Here is a 9,234-nt window from a genome sequence, read left to right on the forward strand (position 1 = left end):
AACGATAATATAGATATTCTTGATTGATTTCTCAAATGATTACAATAACTCATATTTATAATGTTAATAGCTAACTTAATGAAAAAAAACAAAGATATGGAAACAATCCACAAATAAACAAAGATATGAAAAAGATAGGCAAATCCTTAATTTAAGTAACTAAATAATGCTCGTATCACTCCCGTACCATTAGTGGCTCTAGAAAAATTGTCCTATTGCAGCCTTGTAGGTATCTCAAATAGACCATGCAGTCACGTTTGCCTAGTCTTTCATTAGTGTTTAATCATTTTTTAAGAATAAACCAAACTTGAAGCTTGTGATGAGAAAATATACTTCCAGGCCACAACAGATGTATATTTAATGTCTAATGCTTAATTAATTTTAAGCCCTTCAACTTTTCCTAGTACAAAAAAATAGATTGGATTATATAAGGAAAAATTAAATACTACTAGTAGATAAATATAATGATTGACAATGTGGTTCTAGTTCTAGATATTTCAGCAAAAGCATGGACGACACTTATCTATAAAGATTGCGTCACAAGATTATATGTATTTAATTATATCTTTGTATAATAAGTGCATTATCTTTCGCCTTTAAAACTCATCATTTTTCCCACTTTAGTAAAATAGATGACCCATAATTATCTCTAATTGATTCTCATGATCAAATCATTTACTACTTCATCTTTCCCAAACTACATTAGCCCACGCCAAACTGGGATGACATGTATAACGAATGATAAGTTCTTTTCCTACGGTACGATTAATAAAATAAAATCCCAAACTAAAATTTGATACGTATAATATAGAATTATTTTTATACAAACAATGATTGCGCATTTTTTCAAGGTGAATTTAGGTAATGTCACACTCATAGTGTCTTCCCCAAAGAGCATCTTTGACAAGCACTACATGTTAAATATTAGCTTGGAAAACCGGAATGCTAAAAGAAAGTGAGAACAACTAATCTACGAAACCCATATATAACTGTAAATTTATAATTGGATCATAAAATGATTGTTATGGTTGACAAAGAAATTGTTCTCCTTTTTCTTTTTAGCATTGTATGTGATTCACGGTAATGAAATCATTGAAGTATTAATAATGCGGAAGCAATTATTCACTATTAATTGACTATTGAAATCTTCCATTATTTGAACTTTGTGATGTGGGAAATCCATAGCCACATTTGTGGTTGCTTTATTTATTTTTATTTTTTCTCTTTTTCGGTAACATATACAACTCTCATTTTGTGATAAACGGTATGGTTGAAGTATTAATTAATCATAATAACAAAAAACAAGATATGGATAAAAAAAAGGCGATACTTTGAAAATTATATTATTGTTATTTTATATTCATATTATATATAGAAAAAGAGAGGCCCAATGGAGAAAATGATGCAGGGTGGCCCATTTAGGGGAAAGGAGAGAAGGACAGTTGCATGATAGAAATTGTAGAGCAACCGTCACAGACCAATCAACGATGTTTACAACTCAAAACCTTAAAGCAAAAGATACACACACAGCGGTCTGTGACAGTAGCAGTTACACATCAATTTCAGTTGTGCATGTGTGCGTGCACACTCTTATGCTTATGCAAGCACGAGTCTCCCAAATCAAATTGCATTTTCGCTGCCTATATATTAATTACAGGTTGCCCTCAATAAATACAAATATATTCCGGGCAAACAACGGATACAAATTTATTTGAGTTATATTTTTTTAATTTTATTCTAAAAAAATATTTTTAAGTGATTCATATTATTAATACTTATTTTTAACTATCTGAATCACCTAAAAATATTTTGTTCGAATAAAATTTATTTGAACAAAGGCTCTAAATTTTATTTGAAAAAGCAACCAAGGCTCTAAATTTTATTCAAATAAAATTCAGATAATTAATTTCTTTATGAAATGGTCATTTAGAAAAGAAAATCGATCAACCCATGCCAGTGCAAAAATTTAATTATATAAAAAAAATATGGGTAGAATGAGTCATATATTGAGGTCAATATCGTTCCAATGGAGTAGAACATTTTTGTGAATAAATTTGGCGATAAAAGGGTTAATATATAATGTCAAAATTCATATGCAAAAGTCAATTGAACATGGATTACCTTGAATCCATTGGCGACAACTAGATTACACAGGATTAGTGGTCGATTAGATAACAAAGGTTTATACTTGACCATGTCCTATACATGTAACTTCATATTTTAATTATATATAAACCAATCCTCATTATATATATTGGAGATAAGCTCAAGTACTTGACGACCAACGCACCTTTTGTTACTTTTCCTAGTGATGATTAATCTAAAATGAATCTACATTGACTTATAATGATCATGATTTCAACTCATACATTATAATTTAATTTCACACTGTATCTGTCTCTACAGACCAATGTAAATCGATAGTATAGAGGATACAAATTTGTATGTATAGTGCATATTTAATGTTGATGTTTTTGAAATGTCTTAGTATATGGGGCACCGACAGACAGGAAAATTGATTTCTTGGCTTCAAATTGTAGCTTAGACCGGACCCTGCTGTCTTCTTTGATATCCACCTATCACTCTTCCAAACACTACGGTTGAAATATTTATTATATCATTAAAACGCAATTTAAAAGCAATAAAATTTAAATTTCGAGGATGAGAAAAGACATTGATTAGTTAATGTTTATCACAACCATATATACTTAAATCTCCATAGCTTATGTCATAATCAACACTGAGAAAGAATTAAGAAAATGAAACAACGTGAAAAACAAAACATACTTAATTTTATGTGTAAAAAAATCGGATATGCTCTAAAATATCCCATGTTTTTGTACGTGCATGGTCATATTTGAATTGCTTGATTGATTCGATATTATTTGACAGACAAGATATGGGTCTGGTTACCACAAAAATTTATACTATGAAATATAATTCCTAAAACTTGAAAATCGAAATTGCAATTTGGCAACATGTGAGTAAAAGTGAAAGGTGTGTATTTTGGCAAAGCTCTAAATGGGGATGCAAAGAAGAGAAGGGGCCATCTTTAAAGAATAAGGGGGCATTTGGGACCCTTATGTCTATTGGTTGCCTAGCAAGGATTAAGACTCATCCACTAAACTTAAAATGACGAAATTGCCCTTGAGACGCAGCCCGTGGTCCAGTCGAGAGACGAATCCATGTTAGTCACCAGATTGGCCTTGAGCTGTCATCTTAGAAATCACGAGCTTGACTAAAATCGAACTCACAGTATAAGATTAATATCTTAACACCACATCAAATTTGTGAATTTGGAGAAACCGGTATTCTATAGTTAAGCTGTTGAGCAGAACTAAAAATCAATAATGTAATTATTAGGATATTTTTGGACATTGTTACCAAATTCATTGGTTTTCCATATAATACTAAAACTTCAAACTACGGATTGAAACGCATCGGGGGTGTAGCTCATATGGTAGAGCGCTCGCTTCGCATGCGAGAGGCATGGGGTTGATTCCCCGCACCTCCAATCAATAATTTTTAACTATTTTTCCCATTTTATTTTGTTGTATTTACATTTTATTTTTCTTTCAATTGTAGCCTCAAAATTCCACTCATTGGTTTTGTTAAGGATCTTCCTCCTCAACGTTGATTTCCAAGCGAAATCAAGAAACGGGATGACGTCTAATGTCGAGCGCCCAACGCGGGTCGTGACTTGGACGTCAAAAAAGGTTGCAGCTGATCGCGAGAGTTCCCGTCGACAGCTTGGGGGTTGTTTCTTGATGAAAAAGCTATTGAGCCAAAGTATATTATTTCATAGATGATCGATCAATTACATAAGGGCTCTATTTATACTACTAAAAACCTAACTTACCAAGCAAGAAAATAATATATGGAAAGATATTCAAATCCCTAATATATCTAATTAGATGAAGGCTCGTATCAACTCCCCCACGGTTAAAATCCACCTTGTCCTCAAGGTGGAAACCACGAAGCAACGAAGAGTTGAAAGAAGAAGCTTTGGCGATTTATCTCCCCCGGGATCAAATGTAAATGTGCACGGACATTGTTTCAAACTCCAATGACCTACTATTGCATATTCGATGTAAACCACCTCAACGAACACCCTCATGATCGTAGCATGAAATAGCTTACTTTCTTCGCGAGCAACCTGTAGCTCATTTGTATACCGATTATTGAGCTTCTCTGGTATTGAAGGAAACACGAGGGACCCTGTATCTGCATTCACTCCCTTCACAGATGTCTTTTCGAGACAACCATCGAAATCAAATGTTGCAATTTTACTTGAATCATGAATACCATCCTCGTCATCCATGTTAGACGCCTCCACCTCTAATGCAATCCCATCAGAACGATCTTTGTTTTGCTGAATGTAATCCATCTTCAGCTGTGTATTACTACTACTTGAAGTCTCATCTTCTGCTGTAATTGTGCTCTCTGTTTGAGAGTCTTCCAAAACTTCAATACAACAAGTTCCCTCTCTAGTTTCGCCTACCACCACCAGTGATTCAGCCTGAGAATGAATGTTATCATGAGTTTCCACATCAAGATGCCCTGCACTTGCCTCACCAACAGATTCACTTAGCCCAACATTAGCACAACCGGAAGATTGTTTCTTTCCACTAACAAAAAAAACTATGATCATCATCAGCTTGATCTGCGAACTCTGTTCTCACCGACGAGCTACCGTATGATGATTCGCCCGCAATAGCACCCCAAGTCAAAGGACTAGTTGGTGCAGATCTTTCAGTGAAGAAATGAATTATCTCCCCACGCACTGCTTCAACAGCCGCATCAACATCGTTGATATGATCGATGGCAACAGCCCTAAGAGCTCGACCATCAACCATCGGAAAAAGATCTCGCAGTGAGTTGTAGATTTTCTTGAAAGACAGCAGGGGCTGCTTCACAGTCCGATTGAGGTGATTTGAGGGCGAGCGTTGTGGTACATAATCCGAGTATCCGTGCGATGCACGGTGAGGCGGTGGTTCCCAACAAGAGGGCTTCCATAACCGTGGTGGGTCGTAGGGATGGAAGCTCGGTATAAGTCGGTTACCGGGAGGATCCCAACAGGAGGGGCGGTTGAAGGGGGGGTCCCACGATGTCGGTTGTCGGTCCCCGCGAAAGCCCCTATCAAACGCCTTTGTGACGCGAGCTGCTGGTCTATCCCAGCTCGTGCGAGGCTGCGAAGCGGTGTGCGCGCGATATGGAATCGTGCCAGAGCCCGGCTGTGCTAGTCCTGCCTCTCGCCTGTTTAAATCACGACCCTTGCCCCTACGTCGGCGGACATCCCCACCACGGTAAGCCGGGGGACCGTCCTCGTCGGTCGGCCAGGCGTCTCCGTGGGAACGATACCCATCGACGTCCCCGTCATCCGAAAAATAGGGCTGACCCGGTACGGGAAGGCGTGTGGCCTCCAACCTATCAACCCTTCTATCCCTCGCATCCAATTTAAATTCCAATTGATCAAATCTTGCCATAATTTTGTCCAGAGCTGACACGGTAGGTTCGAACGCCCCCACTCCATGGCGCGGCGCGCTGCTTGACTCCGGGTCGTCGCGCCGTATCCGCTGCCAGCCGTCACCGATGCAGCCACTCTTCGTGAAGCGTCGGGGCTGACCGGTTCCCAACTCCTGGGCGTTGCCTCCGGTAAGTAGGCCGGTCGGCGGTGCTTGATCCGCCATGGTTGAGCTCTCAATGAAAGCACCAGTTGTTAAGGATCTTCCTCCTCAACGTTGATTTCCAAGCGAAATCAAGAAACGGGATGACGTCTAATGTCGAGCGCCCAACGCGGGTCGTAACTTGGACGTCAAAAAAGGTTGCAGCTGATCGCGAGAGTTCCCGTCGACAGCTTGGGGGTTGTTTCTTGATGAAAAAGCTATTGAGCCAAAGTATATTATTTCATAGATGATCGATCAATTACATAAGGGCTCTATTTATACTACTAAAAACCTAACTTACCAAGCAAGAAAATAATATATGGAAAGATATTCAAATCCCTAATATATCTAATTAGATGAAGGCTCGTATCAGGTTTTCTTGATTGTTTTTTGCAATCAACCCAGTTGTTATTTTAGTCTTAGATGACAACGTATGTGTGTAGGATTTACTTTCTTTTTGGGATTAAAAAATAAAAATACACTTTTACCAAAGAATCCAAGGCAGAAAATTAGGATGAGCCCCACCAACTGACATTTTACCTAAACTCTAACTAACAAAGTTTAATTATTTTTATGTTCATAGCAAGACAGTTTTCACACGCACACACATATTGAGGGGAAAAAACACCAGCGAATGATTGTGTGACCAAAAAACAACAATTTTCAGTATGCATAATGATCTAATCAAATTTATTCAGTATTATCTACATATGGCATGAACCAAAATTTGATCTTTTTCTAGTAATAATAATAATAATTTGATCGGATGTAGATTCTTTTTTTTGGTTTCTCATGTCCATGTCAATTGGGGTAGATAATTTGACTAAAGTGATATGGATTTATGGACTGGTCTGATTATTTTGGATTCCAATTTTTATTTTTATATTTTACACTAGTTCATCATTATATATAGTACAAAAATATCATTAATACGATAGCTAGTTGTTACTACTACATGTGAGTGTATTTCTTGCAATATTTCTAAATTTTTTTAGAAAAAAAATTCACCTTTAGCTTCAAGTTTCCTCAAGGTAAAGTGGGATTTCAGTTTCTGTTTTCCTTTTTCTGCAATTTTGGTGGGAGGATTCCAATGTCTGTTGTTGTTCTAACAAAGTGAGGAACATGCTTTCCTTTGTGTCTATTGTTCCTGTGTGAATCTCAAAAATGGTGTTTTGAGTTGGATTTGGCTAGTTTTAGGAATAGGAAAGAAATACTCAGAGATGAAGTTCATGAAGCTGGGATCTCGGCCTGATACATTCTACACTACAGAGGCTGTGAGGTGATTGTTTTGTTTTTCTGAACAAAATTCTATTCTATTATTTTCAAGAAATGATTGAATCTTTGAAACCTTCTAGATTAACTGCATGAATTCTTGAGCAAAATGCAATCTTGCTGTAGTTTGATGGAATTAAGGAGTTCTTTTTGTTTTTTTGCTGTGAGGTGATTGTTTTAAAAACTCAATCATATTTTAATGTTTTCAAGAAATGATTGAACCTTTGCTTAACTGCATGAATTCCTGATCAAAATGCAATCTTGCTGTAGTTTGATGGAACTAAGGTGTGTATTGCTTGTTTTTTTAGGTCTGTTTCATGTGAAGTTTCAAGTGATCTTATAATCCAAGTAAAAGGGAGCAGATATTTACTCCATAAGGTGAATTTCATGCTCATTTTCATTGCATTTGAGCTCTTTCAGTATAGAAATCTAAGAAATGATCCATAAATTTGCTGATTTATAGTTGTTTGCAAGCACAGTTTCCTCTGCTATCCAAATGCCTCCGCCTGCAGAGGCTGTATGCAGAGAGCCCCGAGTCGACCTCGGAGCTCCAGCTGATCAAGCTCCACGGCTTCCCGGGAGGGGTGGAGGCGTTTGAGCTCTGTGCCAAGTTCTGTTACGGCATCACTATCACGATCAGCGCCTTCAACATTGTCTCGATCCGTTGTGCAGCAGAGTATCTCCAGATGACAGAGGATGTGGAGAAAGGCAATCTCATATACAAAGTTGAGGTGTTCTTGAATTCTTACATCCTTCAAGGCTGGAGGGACTCAATTGTGACATTGCAGACCACCAAGGCCTTCCCCTCGCTTTCGGAGGAGGTGGGGGTGACCGGGAGGTGCATTGAAGCGGTTGCCTCAAGGGTTTTGGCCCACCCGGATAAGGTAGGCCGGGCCTATAGCTGCTACTCGAGCAACGGAACAGAGAGCCATAGGGAGAGGACTAAAGGGTGGTGGGGTGAGGACTTGGCAGAATTGGAGATAGATCTTTATTGGAGAGTGATGGAGGTAATAAAGTGTGGTGGGAAGGTCCCCGCTCGCCTCTTCGGGGATGCTTTGAGAGCCTATGCGTCGCGTTGGCTCCCAAACTTGGGTAAGGCAATGGATGGTGAAGGTGAAGGAGATGATGATGATGGTGAGGTAGATTCAAGAAATAGGCAGATTTTGGAACCAATTGTTAGCTTATTACCAGCAGAGAAAGGGGCTGTTTCTTGCGGTTTTCTACTGAAACTGCTCAAGGCAGCTAATGTGCTAAAAGCCTCTGTCTCATCCAAGAAAGAGCTGGCAACAAGGGCAGGGATTCAACTAGACGAGGCCACGGTTGGTGACATTCTACTGCCCCGTTGCTGTGAAAATGGGACGAGGCATGACGTGGACACCGTTTTGGTCATGTTGGAGGAGTTCGTGTGGCGGGGGCCGAGCCCCCCAAGGGTTGATGTTGAGTTTCAAGAGATGAGGAGATCATCCTCTGCATCACACACCTCCAATCGCAAGGTTGCAAAGCTTGTTGATAGATTCTTGCAAGAGATCGGTAAAGATGCAAATCTGTCTATGTCCAAATTCATTTCCATTGCTCAAACAGTCCCAGAGTTTGCAAGGCTCAATCATGATGATCTCTACAAAGCCATTGATGTTTACCTAAAGGTAGCAAAGAGATTTCAAATCATTGGTAATTGTTTTTGAGAAGAATGTGTTGTGATTGTGACTAATTGTGCAGGAGCATCCGGAGCTGAGCAAGGGCGAGAGGAAGCGTCTGTGGCAAATCCTCGACTACAAGAAGCTATCCGTGGAAGCTTGTATGCACGCTGCACAGAATGAGAGGCTCCCTCTAAGGGTTGTGGTGCAGGTTCTCTTCTTTGAGCAGGCACGGGCTTCAATGGCAGGTAGCCAGCTTCCTAACAACATGAAAGTGCTCTTGGAAGGGCAGCCGACTCCTTCAAAGGCCAAGGCCTCATTCAACACCTTGCCACCAGAGGACCAGTGGAGCGCCTCCAGTATAAAGTCCAGTGTTTCGACACTAAAGATGAAGCTGGCTGAGGATCACGATCGCGTGGCTAAGCCTTCCAAGATGCCTAGCAAACCTAAGAGGATTTTCAGCAAACTCTGGCCTATTAGTACAAGTTGAAGTCCAAAGAATTGACAGTTTTTTTTGCTCAATATGCTCTAATTCTAGAAGACCTCATTAGGAGATTCGGACTCAACCAAGATTAACTAGATCATAAGGGAATACTTTACTTCACTTGTAATTTTGTATAATAAATGTATTTCTTGTTAATTATAATTGTAGCTTGTTATAA

At 39.0% G+C, this 9,234-nt stretch overlaps 1 protein-coding gene across 1 annotated transcript; it reads left to right on the forward strand.

Annotated features, from left to right (window-relative positions):
* The first annotated feature begins 6,577 nt into the window (after positions 1-6,577).
* Positions 6,578-9,234, forward strand: LOC121769767 (BTB/POZ domain-containing protein At1g67900-like). The gene is made up of 4 exons (XM_042166520.1): positions 6,578-6,945; positions 7,247-7,316; positions 7,418-8,581; positions 8,655-9,234. Exons 1-4 carry the CDS (start codon positions 6,887-6,889, stop codon positions 9,060-9,062), a joined length of 1,701 nt encoding a protein of 566 aa, XP_042022454.1. The 5' UTR covers positions 6,578-6,886; the 3' UTR covers positions 9,063-9,234.

Source organism: Salvia splendens, chromosome 16, assembly GCF_004379255.2.
Source record: "Salvia splendens isolate huo1 chromosome 16, SspV2, whole genome shotgun sequence".
In the NCBI taxonomy this organism is placed as follows: domain Eukaryota; kingdom Viridiplantae; phylum Streptophyta; class Magnoliopsida; order Lamiales; family Lamiaceae; genus Salvia; species Salvia splendens.